We start from the raw sequence: 16,449 nt of genomic DNA on the forward strand, positions 1-16,449 counted from the left end.
CAGGCCATAGTGCTCACAAAACCAACTTTCTGGCCCTGTCCAGCTTCTGAGGGATGCATCATGAGCTTGACATGCAGATACTTCATCTCTTTGGGTTCTCAGTGCAAACAGAAGGAACACAAATGCTGTATGTCCTGAAAAGAGCAGAATCATTTGGCGCCACAACCACAATGAGGTTTAACATGGCTTCTTACACAAAAGAAGGGTGCAAGGCCTGTTCAGTAAGGGGCAAGCTAACTAGACACATTCCAGTGGGTTCTCTACTGATGTTGCCTTTTCTCTCAAGCAGTGGTTACCAGAGTTAGGATATGAAAGGCCATGACCATGAATCCTTGAATAAAAGTCATATTACCAACAGTTACAGGACTGGCCTCAAGCAAACCCTCAGCTGGGCCCCCTCCCCCTAACCCAGGGTGGTTCAAGTCTCTCCCCAATTACCACTCACATTAAACATTTCCCTTTTTCTTCCTTACACCTCCATAGAAGGTCAAGAAGACTTTATTATTGTGCAGACATGTAAAATTGACTTATGCTGCTGATTTATGCATAGTTAGAATACTGAGTGTTGCCATCTTATGACTTTAAGCTGTCCTTTAACCTGGTTGGTGAAGCGGTTTGTATACATCACCTGGTTATATCAACCCCGATGCAGCCCTTGGGGTGAAACACAGCCTGTGTTGGTTTTCTTACATGTCTGCACAATAATAAAGGCCCAGATTCACTAAAGATAGCGATTCAATCGCTGTTGGCCAATTCTCTGGCTGATTTTGAAACAGCGATTGATTCACTATCTTGTTTGTATGCAAATGATTTACACGGAGGAGTAGTGACAGGAGAAGCAGTCTACTGTCACTGCTGTCAGGGCTTTTGTTGCCCGCCTGCTGAACTTATGGCAAGAGGGATGCCCGGTCCCTCCTGCTATCGGCGCCATCGAGCCCCTCCTCCCACGGCCGGCTGATCACCCCCGCCTGTCCGCCGAATATAAAATATGGCAGGAGGGATGCCTACTCCTTCCCCCCCAAACAAACAGCAGGAGTGATGCCCACTCCCTCCTGACAGCCGATGCGGACACCACCTCCCCTCCCCATACCTTTAACAAGTTGGGAGCAGGAGGGGTACTCAGTCCCTCCTGCTCCTCTGGCGTCTGACGCAGTGCGAGCCTTAGTCGCTCTGGTACATCATGTGATGCATGGGGAGGGGCCTAAGGCCCTGATTGGCTCAGGCGCCTCGGGCTTCTCCCTTGGGAGGGACCTGAGGCGCCTGAGCCTAAGGAAGTCCCTGATTGGCCAAAACAATGGCGTGCCTTAGTAAAAGGGCCCCTATATCTGTTTCATTTGTGTTTTAATTTGATCACAGAATTGGTGTCTACTGTCTCATTTGATAGGTTATTCTAGATATTTACCACACTCTCAGTAAAACCAGTATTATTATTATTAAAAAATTTATATACCGCATAATAACTATGCGGTTTACAAAATTACATACCAATTGACTTAGGCTGCATAAACAAACGATAGCTGATTATGTTTCAACAAAGCAAGCACAGAAAGACATTAACAGACAGTATCATTTTCAACATTTTGTTTAGTAAAACTGGCCCTCTTTCTAAACGTCATTAGATGCTAATTCACGCCTAATGCAGCAAAAAAAAAAAAAAAAGTTTACAATGGGAATTGCTACAGCATCACACCTTCATGCAAAATAATTTTTTGATTTTTTTTTTTTTGAGGGAGCAGAGTGTTGGGATGGAGAGTGTTCATTTCTGTGCTAAGCAGTTAGCAAATCTATATTACTGCATGCTAACTGGTGAGTGCATGGATAATGCAGAAGTCCTTGACACTTATGAAGCAGGAGGTGGTAAGTGCTCCTGTGGTAATTTGTAAAAATGGTTGTGTGCTAATGATATTGGCGCATGGCCATTAATGGAAAAAATAATAAATCAAGGTTTTTATGGCTACAGTAAAAATGACTTTATTGCTCAAGAAGACCTGTGGAAGGGTGTAACTAAAGCCACTTTTTACACAAGCTTAGTAAAACGGCTTCTGAGTTAGCTGAAAATTCATCTTATTTAGGAGCTTAATTGTTATGCTTACAGATTTAGGCCTGCCATTCAATTGCCTAGATTTATGAGCCTAGTACTGAAAATCAGTGCTAAGCTCCTAAACTTTTTTTCTTACTCTAACTCTGCTCCTTTTGAAACCCACTTTTGATGTTTCTAAATTTAGAAGTTTAGTGAAAAATTAGCTACAAATTAAAGTACTTGGCCCTAGTAAATTTTCAGAGAGGCCAATTTAGGTACATGCCTCTCAAAGGGGTCCTTGTACTAAGGTGCACTAACGATTAGCACATGCTAAATACCATGCAGTTCATAGGAATATAATGGGCTGCATGGCATTTAGCGTGCACTAATCGTTAGGAGCGTAGGCCCTACATTTCTGATAATAAGCAGATAAGAGAGGGTTGTTTTTTTCATTCTGCTCTTTAGTTAATTTGCCCTGAAGCTGAACATTTCAGTAGACATTAGCATACTTTGATTTGTAGATAAGTCGGTGAATAAGAAGCATGTTCCTTGTTACTAACAACTTTATAATTTAAGATTTTGAAATTATATGCTATTTGGGTTCATTGGCTTTATTATAACCATGAGCTGTAACACTTTCTTTGCAGAACAAAATGTGCACCATTCAGAAGAATATAGAGAAGAGCCTTCAGGTACAATATTTTTTGTGGCTATATATATAATTTTAAAGATCAGAGCAGCAGATGCATAGTTATGTGAAAGGCAATTCTACAAGTTGGTGTCTAAATTTACGTGCCAATAGTACACTTATGTTACAGAATAGCAGTTTGTATCTAGACCATGAATTAGTAATTACTTGCATAAGTGCTAGGCACTATTCTAGGTCCACCAAAGTCATTTAGGTAGAAATTCTAGTAATAGCTCTTAAATTTTGTGCCCTTTACAAAATAGTGCAAAGTGCCCTTAACTTTGGGTGCCAGACTTACTGCTGCTGAAATCTGGTGTAAATGCTGGCGCCGACATTGAGCAAGCTGACCCACTCTTCTGTAACACTGTGTGTAACTTTTAAGAATGCAACTCAATAAATTAATACCCTTCAGTATATGCGCTGGGAAAAAAGCTCAAAGCTTGACCCCTTATGATTCTTAGTATCTGTCTTATGCAGTCAGTTCAATAGGTATACACAAAATGGGGGGAAACGCCTCAGAAGCTGCAGGGCAAACGATGCTATGAAGGGGAGCTTAAATAGCTCTTTAGCTCCCCTCCAACATTCTATCTTAGGCGAAAAGAACCCCTTCAAGGTAAATTAATTTAAGGTGAATTAAAGTTCATTGTAATTCAGAAGGTACAAGCACCACTTATCTTTGCTTCAAATCGGAGTGAAAACTTCACAACTTGATGCAAGCACTGATATAACTTCCTCACAGAAATAGCCGACGAATGCCAACGTTTCATGATTTAAAAAATCATTTCATCAGGGCTCTTCAGTGTTATGATGCTGAGAGTCTGCCTATACCCCTCCTATGGCCGCAGCAACTCTTGAGATATGTGCTATGGGAGCCGAGTGCACAGTGTTATAGAATTGTGTGCAGCCAGATGTACTTGCAAATTCTAATTGGCACCAATTAGCATCCTGTTATTAATGTTGATTAGCTCATTAGGCAACTAAATTGTACACAAATCTCAGGAGTGCACGCAACTTTAGGCAGACTCAGGGAGAAAGGGTATAGGGTATAAATGTGTACATATATGTAGGATGGTTGATTATGGTATAAATGTGTCTGTACTGAAAACCTCAGAAAATGCTAACTCTATAATTATTTGCATATTGTATTGTAACATTTTTACAGAAGCTCATGTAAACTGCTCTGAATTGACTCCTCAGAAGCGGTATAGAAGCTTTCAATAAACAGTAACTGCAAAGGGAGTGTAGGTGTGGGTGGAGCATAAACATATGATGGGTGTTCTTTTTTTTTTTAATCTTTATTCATTTTCAAATCAAACAACAAGTGCACAAAAATATATCATACAAGTAATTTCAATATAGCACTATAATATCTAACCCATAAGATCTAATAGTGTAAAAAACAAAAAAATCTCACCCACCCACCCTTCATCACATTTTCAACTAAAATAGAATGTACTATATTATATAACATATGATAACATATCTTATTAACTTACACTCCATATCCACCCTCCCCTTGAGTGTGCTAAATAGATCTAAAGAAAAGGAAAAGAAAAGAATTGATGTCTATTCATCACAATACTTTGCCAATGGCCCCCATATCTTTACAAAGTTATATGTCCCTTTTTGTATATGATGGGTGTTCTACCTATTGACATGGGTAACATAGACAACACTTTCAGTTGCGTGCATTGCATGGTACACTCATTTATGCTAGCCATTGACCTGTTGTAAATGAGCACACCTAAGGCATTGATAGACTTAGTCATTGGTAGGCACCCACCCGTACATTAGGCCAGGTTTTATCTGGCCTAATATACTGGCAACTGTCTTGCACACCTAGCCATGCCTAAGTTTACAATGCCTATTCTTCGCCCTTAAACACGCTTACTTTTCATGTAGGTGATATTACGTGTTTGGAGGTCGCTAGGCGCTACAGGGAATTCTGTGCTCAACTTTTAATTAATTGACACAATTTGGATTTCAGGCAAATTTTAGTTAGGCTTCGCTAAGCGTCCATGATTAGAGCACTGTTTATAGTAACTGGCCCTAAATGCGCCCCTTTGTGGCACCTAGATGAGGTGCCAAATAGATTTGCCACCCAAGGGCACTGTGAGTAGATAGATTGAATTCAGACTCTGATTATTCCCATGACCTTTCCCAGCTAGTGTACGAGTGAGTGTTAATACTAGGCTATCAGTTGGCGTTTCTCTCCAACTGTATTGAATTTTGTTTTTCAAGTTTCAAGTTTATTAGGATTTTATATACCGCCTATCAAGGTTATCTAAGCGGTTTTTACAATCAGGTACTCAAGCATTTTCCCTGTTTTCAATGTAAATAGCTTTGATTTATTGTGAAATGCAGTATATTAAGTCACAAATAAACTAAAAACTCACTAGTGGTGATGATTTGGAAAAACTGCAACAAATAACTGTGAATCCAGAAGATGTAACCAAGAAATTGACAAACTATAAATTACCTCAACTAGATGATGTACCGTATTTTTTTGCTCCATAAGAAGCACCTGACCATAAGATGCACCCTAGATTTAGAGGAAGAAAACAAGAAAAAAACCAATCGGAACCAAATTCTCCCTGCCAGGCTCTGCACACAACCCCACACTCCTTACCAGGCTCTGTACCCTGTTCCCCCCTCTGGTGGTCTAGTGGTAGGCCGGGACAGGGCACAGGGCAGGCAGGAACAGAGCATAAGGCAGGCAGGGACAGGGCAGGCAGGCCTAGTGGCAGACAGGCCGGCAGGTCCCATACCCCCCCATATACCCCCCCAGTACCACCCCTGTGCCCCCAGTACCTTAAAACATTCTCCCGTGCCCCCCACATAGTTTCCCAGTACCTTAACTCATCCCCCATACTTTTTAAACACCCCTGTACCTTTTAAATCATATCCCATACCCTTTTAAACACCCCCAGTACCTTTTATGCAAATACAGAACACACACAAGTGATAACGTAAAGTATGCAGCAGCAAGGTTGAAATAGTGCCTAATACAAGTTTTCATTAACCTAGAAAAACCTATCCCCAAGTACCAACCCGCCTTTCAGACAGACAAAAGGATAAGCCCAAACCCCTAGAATCCAAGTACCCCCCAATCCCACCCTCCCCACCCTCCATTGTGTGGCTGCCAAAGAATCCAAGAAATTAAGTCAGATAGAATACACAGATAAGAGATACACAAAGAATGAAAAAGCTAGATAGTGTGCATGATCCCCAAAGTGCCCCAGCACACAATAAAAACAACCAACAACCGTCAGGGGCATAAAAAAATAAAAATACCCCGTACCTTTTAAAATCCCTCTCGTCCTCACTAGACAGCTCTCGTACTCAGGTCAGGAGTGCAAATGGGAGAAGCAAGTGTTATGTGATCCCACTTGGACCCGCCTTTGCTTTCCGAATGGCTGGCGTCAGTTCTCGCGAGTCCTGCGAGAAATGACGCCACCATTCAGAAAGCAGTGGCGGGCCCAAGCGGGAGCGCGTAACACTTGCTCCTCACATCCGCGCTCGTGACCTGAGTACGAGAGCTGTCTAGCAAGGGAGGGATACCGCTGGTCCACCAGGCTGTTTAAAAAAGGTACCAACGATGACAACGATGGTGGCGATGCTGGGGGGGAGGATTTGAAAAGGTGCGGCGGTGGTGCTGGAGGGGTTTGAAAAGGTGCAGCAGCGGTGCTGGGGGGGTTTGAAAAGGTGCGGCGGCAGTGCTGAGAGGGAGGAGGTTTGAAAATGTGCAGTGGTGGTGCTGAGAGACGGAGGGGGATGTTTTGAAAAGGTGCGGCAGCGGTGCTGAGAGGCAGAGGGGAGGGGTGTTTTGAAAAGGTGCGGCAGTGGTACTGAAAGGCGGAGGGGAGGAGTGTTTTGAAAAGGTGCGGTGGCGGGAGGGTGTTTTACAACGCTAAGGTGGGATACAAATTTTGTATCTTCACTACATAAGACACACCGAGATTTCCACCCACTTCTGGGTAGAAAAAAAGTGTGTCTTATGGAGCGAAAAATAAGGTAATACTGAAAAAGCTAAAGAAAAAAATGAAATTTGTAGATCTACTAGTAGCAATTTGTAAACATTCTTGGGCTTTATAAATAAAGAAATGAAACTGTAACCTATCATTAGCAATCTGTAACCCATCATTAAATTGTCTGCTCTACAATATATAAAGATTAGATAGTTATAAGTGTAATGCAACTTTTAAAATAGTGATCTGGGAAACTAGAGATCAGTAAGTATGATGTCCTTGCCAGGCTAAATGGTAGAAACTACTGTAAAGAACAAAAATACTGCTCACTGAGAGAGACATTGTTTAATAGAATACAGCTAACATAGACTGAGCATAAAGAAGTCTTCCCTCATCAATCTGCTGTGTTTCATAAGTCAATTATTGTAATTCTTTGTATTTGAACTTAAACTCAAAAATGGTAAAAAAAAAAAAAAAAGTGCAGCCAATTCAAAATACTGAAGTGAGATTAATATATGGTCTGAAGATTAATATATGGTCTGAAGATTAATATATGGTCTGGCCCTACATTTCTGATAATAAGCACATAAGAGAGGGTTGTTTTTTTCATTCTGCTCTTTAGTTAATTTGCACTGAAGCTGAACATTTCAGTAAACATTAGCATACTTTGATTTGTAGATAAGTCGGTGAATAAGAAGCATGTTTCTTGTTACTAACAACTTTATAATTTAAGATTTTGAAATTATATGCTATTTGGGTTCGTTGGCTTTATTATAACCATGAGCTGTAACACTTTCTTTGCAGAACAAAATGTGCACCATTCAGAAGAATATAGAGAAGAGCCTTCAGGTACAATATTTTTTGTGGCTATATATATAATTTTAAAGATCAGAGCAGCAGAATATATTGAAGAGATACAATAGTGTTTCTATAAGAAACTTCATTGGCTGCCTAAAGAGAAACAGAGAAATATGTTGAGGGGCATAATCAAAAGAAACGTCTAAGTCCATTTTGGGCCTAAGTCACAAGTCGCCCAAAGTCAGACATGGGAAAAGGTCCATTTTTGAAAAATACATCCAACATTTTTTTTTTTCCAAAAATTGTCCAACTGTACGTCCAGCCATCTGATCGTCCAGACCGCTAAGTCGTCCATCTTTATACCCCATTTTCGTCCAAAAATTTGTCCAAATCACAAATGCCTAGAAGAAGAACTTCTGGGCACAGAAGGGGCCAGAAAAGTGATGGACTGGACACCCAGACATGGCACCAGAGTAGTGGGATACCTTAGAGGTCACTGCTGTGAACTTCACAAATAGGGTGTCACTTAAACATCTCACTACAGCTCCCTTATAGGTCATGGTGAGCACCCCAAAACGCCCCCAGAACCTGCTAGACCTACCTACCACCCCAATAGCCTTTATGGCTGCAGGAGCCACTTAAATGGCAGTACAAAAGGGTTATGGGGGTTTTGGAGGTGCACATTTTTCACCATGAATGCAGTGGCTTATGGGCCTGGGTCCTCCTCTCCATGGTTCACTAACCCATCCCCAAGACCACTTAGGCCACCTCTGTGCAGCTCTACTAGGCTTTCCTATGCCAGGCTGCCAGGTGCTGATGTTCTGGAGGCAGATATGTAAAGTTGTTATTACAATTTTTATGGGGATGGGGTCAGTGATCACTGGGGCAGTGTGTGGGGATCTGTACTAGAGAGCTGCACGGGAACGGGGGCAATGGGAATCCCACGGGACCCGCAGGGATCCCGCGGGTTCCCCCTTTGGGTCACGGGGATCCCATGGGGATGCCCCCTAGGGTCACGGGGACCCCCTAGGGTCGCAGGGTTCCTGCGGGGCTGGATGTATTCAGCCACGAGGCTCGTCTCCCTACCTGCCCTGCCGCACACAGCCGAACGGAAGTCTTCCTGATGTCAGCGCTGACGTCGGAGGGAGGGCTTAAGCAAAGCCCTCCCTCCCTCCGACGTCAGCGCTGACATTGTGAAGACTTCCGGTCGGCTGTGTGCTGCGGCAGGGAAAAGGCAGTGGTACAAGGCGGGGGGCGGTCCGCCCCGGGTGCAACACAGCCAGCCAGGTCCCCCGGCCGACCAACAACAGGCCCAGTCCGTCAAACCTCCCTGCCCTGTAGCCGCAAATCTAAATTACTTTCTTACAGCAGCTTCAATACTCCAGCTGCTGTAAGAAGGTAATTTAGATTCGCAGCTACAGGGCAGGGAGGTTTGTTGGACCGGGCCTGTTCTGTTGTCAGTCGGGCGGGTAAGCGCCACAAAGGTAAGGGGCAGGGAGGGAGAAAGGGAGGAAAGGTGGAGTGGAGTGGAGAGGAAAAGGCGCTTAAGGTAAAACTGAGGGGGAAGAAGGACGCTGAAAGCACTGGGGAAGACAAAGGGGTGGAGAAGAACGCTGAAAGGACATGGGGAAGATGGGGGGGAGAAGGATGTTGAAAGGACATGGGGAAGACAAAGGGGTGGAGAAGGACGCTGAAAGCACATGGGGAAGACAAAGGGGTGGAGAAGGACGCTGAAAGGATATGGGGAAGACGGGGAGGGGGGGAGAAGGACGCTGAAAGGACATGGTGAAGACAGGGGGGAGAAGGACACTGAAAGCACATGGGGAAGACAGAGGGGGAGAAGGACGCTGACAGGACATGGGGAAGATGGGGGGAGAAGGACGCTGAAAGGAAATGGGGAAGAGAGAGTGGGGAGAAGACGCTGGCAGGGAAGAAGACAGAGATGCCAGACTATGGGAGGAGCGGAGGGAAGAAGATGGGTGCCAGACCAATTTGGAAGGGGGAGAAAGGGAGGCACAGTAACAGAGCAAATGGAAGACGCAGAGAGAAGAGAGACAGTGGATGGAAGAAATTAAATGAGAACATGAGGAAAGCAGAAACCAGGCAACAAAGGTAGGAAAAAAATTCTATTTCTTTTTTTTTTTTTTTTGCTTTAGGATAAAGTAGTATATTAGTTGTGTTGATAAAAATTTATACACATTAGAGGCTCTGGTAGAAACCCGTTTACAAAATATGTATTCTTCCCAATTAATATTTCCAAATTAATAAAGTCTTTTTGCTTATTTGTAAATGGGTTTCTACCAGAGCCTTTAATTCAGTAGCATAATTAAATGAAATAACTATTTCTGTAGTTTATAGGGACGGGTGGGGACGGAAGGGATTCCTCGCGGGGACGGGTGGGGACGGAGGGGATTCCTCGCGAGGACGGGTGGGGACGGAGGGATTCCTCGCGGGGACGTGTGGGGACGGATGGGATTTTGGCAGGGACGGGTGGGATTTCTGTCCCCGCGCAGCTCTCTAGTCTGTACTTTGTGTCTGCATTGCTTATCTGGTCACTTTGGATACCTTCTGTGGACTTAGACTTGGTTTTAGATGGCCTGAGTCACAACGTCCAAGTTCCTTCTAGGCAGTGTTATAAAACTTTCAGTTATACATGCAGTACGACTAAGCCTAGGATGGCCCACGTCCCGCCCAAATCCCACCCTCGACACTCCTCCTGAATCGCCCTTTTTAGCTCTGGTCTTTCAGCAGCACTGTGAAGGCCTAAGTCGTTTTTAAATATGTCTAAAACCTGATTCGATTATCGGCACTTGAACAACTTGTTTTACTGGTCGTCCAAGTGCCGATTTAGCCCGGTTTTTAGATGTATTTCTTTTTCGATTATGAGCCCCATAGAGTTTGAAACTATTTGTCTTATTCATCATATTATACAGGCAGAGGCTTCCAATTGTCTCACTTTGTTTTTTTCATGTTTGCATTATTCATCTAATAGATTGAATAATACATTTTTATTGCAGTTTCCGCCTTTTAGAGGTATATGTTTTAAAAGTCAAATTAATTCTTCTTTTACATTTGCTGATATTATTATTTGGAATGATTTACCTATACAAATAAGGACAGAAGTTAGTTATTGGAAATTTCGTAGAATATTGAAAAAATTTTTATAATATAGATTGTAAAGTTAGTACTTTTAGTTAATGAATTATAAGGACATCTTTATATCCAAGGAATTGTATTTTCCCATAGAATTATTATGGCTTCTTTTTGATGGAAATCACCTTGAACCAAATCAGTGGTCTCAAACTCGCGGGCCGGGGGCCACATGCGGCCCACCAGGTACTATTTTGAGGCCCTCGGTATGTTTATCTTAATCACAAAAGTAAAATAAAACAGTTTCTTGATCATATGTCTCTTTAGCTATAAATGACAATATTATTATTAAGACTTAGCCAAAAGGAAAGATTTATAAACTATAAAGAGTTTTTACCTCATGCAAAATTGTCATTTCTTTAATAAGACATTAACTATTTTTTTCTGAGGCCCACCAAGTACCTACAAATCCAAAATGTGGCCCTGCAAAGGTTTGAGTTTGAGACCACTGAACTAAATGGTATTAGAGCGATTCATAAATCTTGTATTAGATTAGATTGAAATAATGTATCTAGATTTTTATAAAGCATTTGAAAAGTCCCTCTTGTGTGACGCTTAAGAAAATTTAAAAAGTCATCGAATAGAAGACGTTGCCAAGGTGTGAACTAGAACTGATTAAAACATAGGAAACAGAACATAGAACTAAATGGTCAGGTTTTTTTCAATGGAGAATTGTAAATAGTGAAGTTTTCTATGGCAGTGGTTCCCAACCCTGTCCTGGAGGACCACCAGCCAGTCAGGTTTTCGGGATAGCTCTAATGAATATGCATGGAGCATATTTGCATGTATGTCACCTTCATTATATGAAAATGTCTCTCATGCATATTCATTAGGGCTATCCCAAAAACCCAACTGACTTGTGGTCCTCCAGGACAGGGTTGGAAACCACTGCTCTAGGAGCCTATACTAGAAATTCTGCGTTTTAGCATACTTATAAATTATCTGTAAATGGGAACAGTGAGTGAGGTGATCAAATTTTTATGTCACATAAAATTATTTAAAGTTCTTAAATAACAAGTGGATTGTTAGAAATTGCAGGAGTACTTTGTGAAACTTGAAGACTGGGCATCCAAATGGCAGATGACATTTAATGAAAAGAAGTGAAGTACATAGAGAAAAATAATTCAAACTGTAGTTGCAGAAAGGTTCCATATTAGGAGTTACTATCCAGGAAAAGGATGTGGGATTATCCCAGGACAAGCAGGCAGCATATTCTTTACGCATGGGTGACGTCACCGACGGAGCCCTCGGTATGGACCTTTTTAACTAGAAAGTTCTAGTTGGCCGCACCGCGCGTGCGCGAGTGCCTTCCCGCCCGACGGAGGAGTGCGTGGTCCCCAGTTTCTTCGTTTCCGCGGAGCGAAGAAGATGTGTGTTTTTTCAACTCCGTTGAAATTCTATTTTTGCCTTCCCGCTCGCGTTATTTTTTCGTTTTATTCACCTTCGGGTGCTTTTTTCTTTCAGTTTAAAAAAAAAAAAAAAAAAAGACTTTATTTTTTCCCTTATTTTTTCGTTCCTGCCCCGGCGGGGCCTGTTGTCACTATCCAGGCCTCGGGGTTCGATTTTGCGGAGGCCGTGTTCCCATTCATGCCCCCGCAGCCGGGTTTTAAGAAGTGCCAGCGGTGTGCACGCCCGATCTCCCTCACTGACCCACACAATTGGTGTTTACAGTGTTTGGGACCGGAGCATCGGGCGGACTCCTGCACCCGCTGTGCCACTCTTAAAAAACGCACTTTGAAGAATCGTCAAATCCAGCAAAATCTGCTTTTCGGCACCGGCCCGGCTATGGACTCGACTTCTTCACCTGCGGCACCGTCGAAATCGGCACCGACCACTTCGACACCGCCTGATCCGTCATCGGCGCCACCGGCGCCAGGTAAGCCGGCTAAGAAGCCTTCCACCCTTGAGCGCCCTCCCACCTCGGTGGCGACACCGGTCCTTTCAGCTCCACACCGACCCAAAAAACGCTCCGCCCCGATATCGGTGAGTGCCTCGTCATCGGCCTCCTCATCGCCGGGGCGTAGAGCGGCACCCATGGAACCAAAACAGAAAAGAGTGGTTCCGGTGCCACCCCTGGATGACCGCATTGCGGCCATCCTCCAAGACAAGTTGCATGAACAACTACAACAGCAACTTCAGCAGCTCTTGCCCTCTATCTTGGCACCGCTGCTTTCGGTACCAGACCGGCCCGAGCCCCGCACCGTCCAACCGGTATCCACTCCATCGGTACCTTTGGACTCCTCCATGCCTATTCTCTCGGCGTCGCATCTCCATACCCATGCCGAGAGTCTCGCCGTGGCGACGGCCGATCCTCCTCGGGACCGGACAGGGCACCGGTCTTCCCGTGACCCTGACCGGCACCGTTCTTCCCGAGACCGAGACAGACACAGGTCTTCATCCCCCGGTACCGTCTCGGTACGCTCGGGCAAGTCTCTGTCTAAAACTCACCATACCGAGCCTTCCACTCCGGTCTCTCGACACGCGCACACCGATGTCAGAGACCCGGACCTATGGGAAGAATCCCCTCCCGGTACCGAGGAGGACGCATCGTCATCGGACGCAGAGCCTTTGGCCCCCGATACCACATCTAAGCCTGAGCAATCTTCTTTTTCTAAATTCCTCAGGGAGTTGTCGGGGGCTTTATCTTTGCCTCTAGAGTCTGACTCTAAGAAGTCACAAGCTTTCCTGGAGGCATTAGATTTTGATCAACCTCCCAAAGAGTTCCTGAAGTTGCCCGTACATGACATCCTACGGGAAACTTTTTATAAAAATTGGGAGAACCCACTTACTGTCCCTGGGGCCCCCCGTAAACTCGATAGCCTCTACAGGGTCATACCAATCCCGGGATTTGATAAACCCCAGCTGCCCCACGAATCTCTCCAGGTGGAGTCCACCTTAAAAAAGACTCAGGGCTCTAGTGTTTATGCCTCCACCCCTCCTGGCAGAGAGGGCAAAACAATGGACAAGTTTGGCAAGCGACTCTACCAGAATGCCATGCTTGCCAACAGGGCAAACAATTACTCATTCCATTTTTCATTCTATTTGAAACATCTGGTCCTCCAACTCTCCGCCATGCAGAAGTACCTGCCGGAACACAAGGTTCCACTATTCCAGCAGCATATCTCCAGCCTGCTCCAACTGAGAAAATTTATGGTGCGCTCTATCTATGATTCTTTTGAGCTCACCTCCCGTGCATCTGCCATTGCGGTGGCTATGCGCCGCCTGGCCTGGCTCAGGGTCTCTGATTTGGACATCAACCATCAAGACCGACTAGCCAACGCCCCCTGTCTTGGGGATGAATTATTTGGAGAGTCCCTGGATACCACCACGCAGAAACTCTCAGCCCATGAGACCAGATGGGACACACTCATAAAACCCAAGAAAAAGGCTCCACCTGCTCGTCCTTACAGACCACAGGCCTCATATCAGCGCAGGTTCTCCGCTAGGCCGCTCAATCCACCTTCACAGCAACCTAGGAGGCCCCGTCAACACCAGCACACCCAGGCTCGTGCCCAGTCCAATCAACCTGCCAAGCCTCTTCCTCCTGCCAAACCATCTCAGCCCTTTTGACTCTTCTCTTCAGGGCATAGCCAGTCTTCCACCTTCATTGCCTCTTCCTCAACCAATCGGAGGCAGGCTCCACATCTTCCTCAGCCGTTGGGAGGTCATCACATCGGACCAGTGGGTCCTCAACATCATCCGCCACGGCTACTCTCTCAACTTCCAGACTCTTCCACCAGACAATCCTCCCGTAGAGTCTGCTTCTCATTCAACTCAAACCCCCTCCTCCTGAGGGAGGTCCAATCCCTCCTTCTTCTCAATGCCATCGAAGAAGTGCCTCCGGAACAAAGAGGTCGGGGATTCTACTCCCGCTACTTCCTAGTTCCCAAGAAGACAGGAGACCTCCGTCCCATTCTCGATCTCAGGGACCTCAACAAGTGTCTTGTCAAGGAGAAGTTCAGAATGCTCTCCCTTGCCACGCTTTACCCTCTTCTCTCACAGCACGACTGGCTATGTTCCCTGGACCTCAAAGAGGCCTACACTCACATCCCAATCAATCCGACTTCACGTCGCTACCTGCGATTCCAGGTGCACCACCGCCATTATCAGTACAAAGTGCTACCTTTTGGCCTCGCCTCATCACCCAGGGTGTTCACCAAATGCCTCATTGTGGTGGCGGCCTTCCTCAGGTCTCACAACCTCCAGGTGTTTCCCTACTTGGACGACTGGTTGGTGAAAGCACCTACGTCTCCACTTGTGCTCCAAGCCACTCATCATACCATCTCTCTCCTCCATCTCCTGGGGTTCGAGATCAACTACCCCAAGTCGCATCTGCTTCCCACACAGCGCCTTTAGTTCATTGGAGCAGTTCTCGACACCACACTAATGAGGGCGTTTCTCCCCTCCGACCGTCAACGGACTCTGCTCCACCTTTGTCGTCAGGTGCTCCTTCATCACTCCATTTCTGCCAGACAGATGATGGTCCTCCTGGGCCACATGGCCTCGACGGTGCATGTGCTTCCCCTGGCGCGACTCCACCTCAGGACACCTCAATGGACTCTGGCCAACCAGTGGTCACAGACCTCGAATCTTCTTTCTCATCCCATCTCTGTGACATCATCTCTTCAGCGATCTCTGCAATGGTGGTTGAACTCCTCAAATCTTTCCAGGGGCCTTCTTTTTCATCTGCCCCCCCATTCCATGATCATCACCACGGATGCCTCCCCTTATGCATGGGGAGCTCACCTGGGAGATCTACGCACCCAAGGTCTTTGGACCCCGCAGGAGCGTCTACATCACATCAATTTCCTAGAACTGAGAGCCATGTTCTACGCTCTCAAGGCTTTCCAGCACCTTCTCTGCCCTCAGGTTCTTCTCCTGTGCACAGACAATCAAGTCGCCATGTACTACATAAACAAGCAAGGCGGCACAGGGTCTCGCCTCCTTTGTCAGGAGGCTCTCCGCATTTGGACCTGGGCCATGGCCCGCAGTCTCTTCCTCAAGGCTGTCTATATCCAGGGCGAACAGAACTCCCTAGCCGACAATCTCAGCCGCATCCTTCAACCTCACGAGTGGACTTTGGATCCTCCCACGCTCCACTCCATCTTTGCTCGCTGGGGCACTCCGCAAGTGGACCTATTTGCAGCTCCTCACAACCATCAGCTGCCCCAGTTCTGCTCCAGACTCTTCTCTCCTCACCGTCTGGCCCCGGATGCATTCCTGCTCAACTGGACGGATCGGTTCCTCTATGCCTTTCCTCCACTACCTCTGATGTTGCGGACTTTATCCAAACTCCGTAGGGACAGGGCCACCATGATTCTCATCGCTCCTCGGTGGCCTCGCCAACACTGGTTTCCTCTCCTGCTTCAGCTCAGCGTCAGGGAGCCCATTCCTCTTCCTGTGTTTCCTACTCTACTTACGCAACAACGTCAGTCTCTGCTGCATCCCAATCTGTCTTCGCTCCACCTGACAGCTTGGTTTCTCTCGGGCTGATCTCTCCAGGAAATCTATCTCAGCCTGTCCGTCTCATTTTGGACGCCTCCAGGAAACCGGCCACCCTCCAATGTTACCATCAGAAGTGGACCAGGTTCTCCTCTTGGTGCCTCCGTCATCATCACAATCCCACCTCTTTAGCGGTGGAATCTGTCCTGGACTACTTGCTCTCCCTGTCCAATGCGGGCCTCAAGTCTACCTCAATCAGAGTCCACCTCAGTGCCATCACTGCGTTTCATGAGCCTATCCTCGGAAAACCTCTCACGGCTCATCCTCTGGTTTCCCGATTCATGAGGGGCCTCTTCAATGTCAAACCACCTCTGAAGCCTCCT

At 45.7% G+C, this 16,449-nt stretch overlaps 1 protein-coding gene across 5 annotated transcripts in view; it reads left to right on the forward strand.

Moving 5' to 3' along the window:
- ASPH (aspartate beta-hydroxylase) overlaps nt 1-16,449 on the forward strand; it is a 456,780-nt gene that overhangs the window by 264,238 nt on the left and 176,093 nt on the right. For all 5 annotated transcript variants that reach the window (XM_033933439.1, XM_033933442.1, XM_033933441.1 and 2 more), the window contains 2 exons: nt 2,668-2,712; nt 7,481-7,525. In XM_033933439.1, the coding sequence (XP_033789330.1) occupies nt 2,668-2,712; nt 7,481-7,525 (90 nt within the window). The remainder of the gene's footprint in view (nt 1-2,667; nt 2,713-7,480; nt 7,526-16,449) is intronic.

The sequence above is a fragment of the Geotrypetes seraphini genome, chromosome 2 (assembly GCF_902459505.1).
Source record: "Geotrypetes seraphini chromosome 2, aGeoSer1.1, whole genome shotgun sequence".
NCBI classification, from domain to species: domain Eukaryota; kingdom Metazoa; phylum Chordata; class Amphibia; order Gymnophiona; family Dermophiidae; genus Geotrypetes; species Geotrypetes seraphini.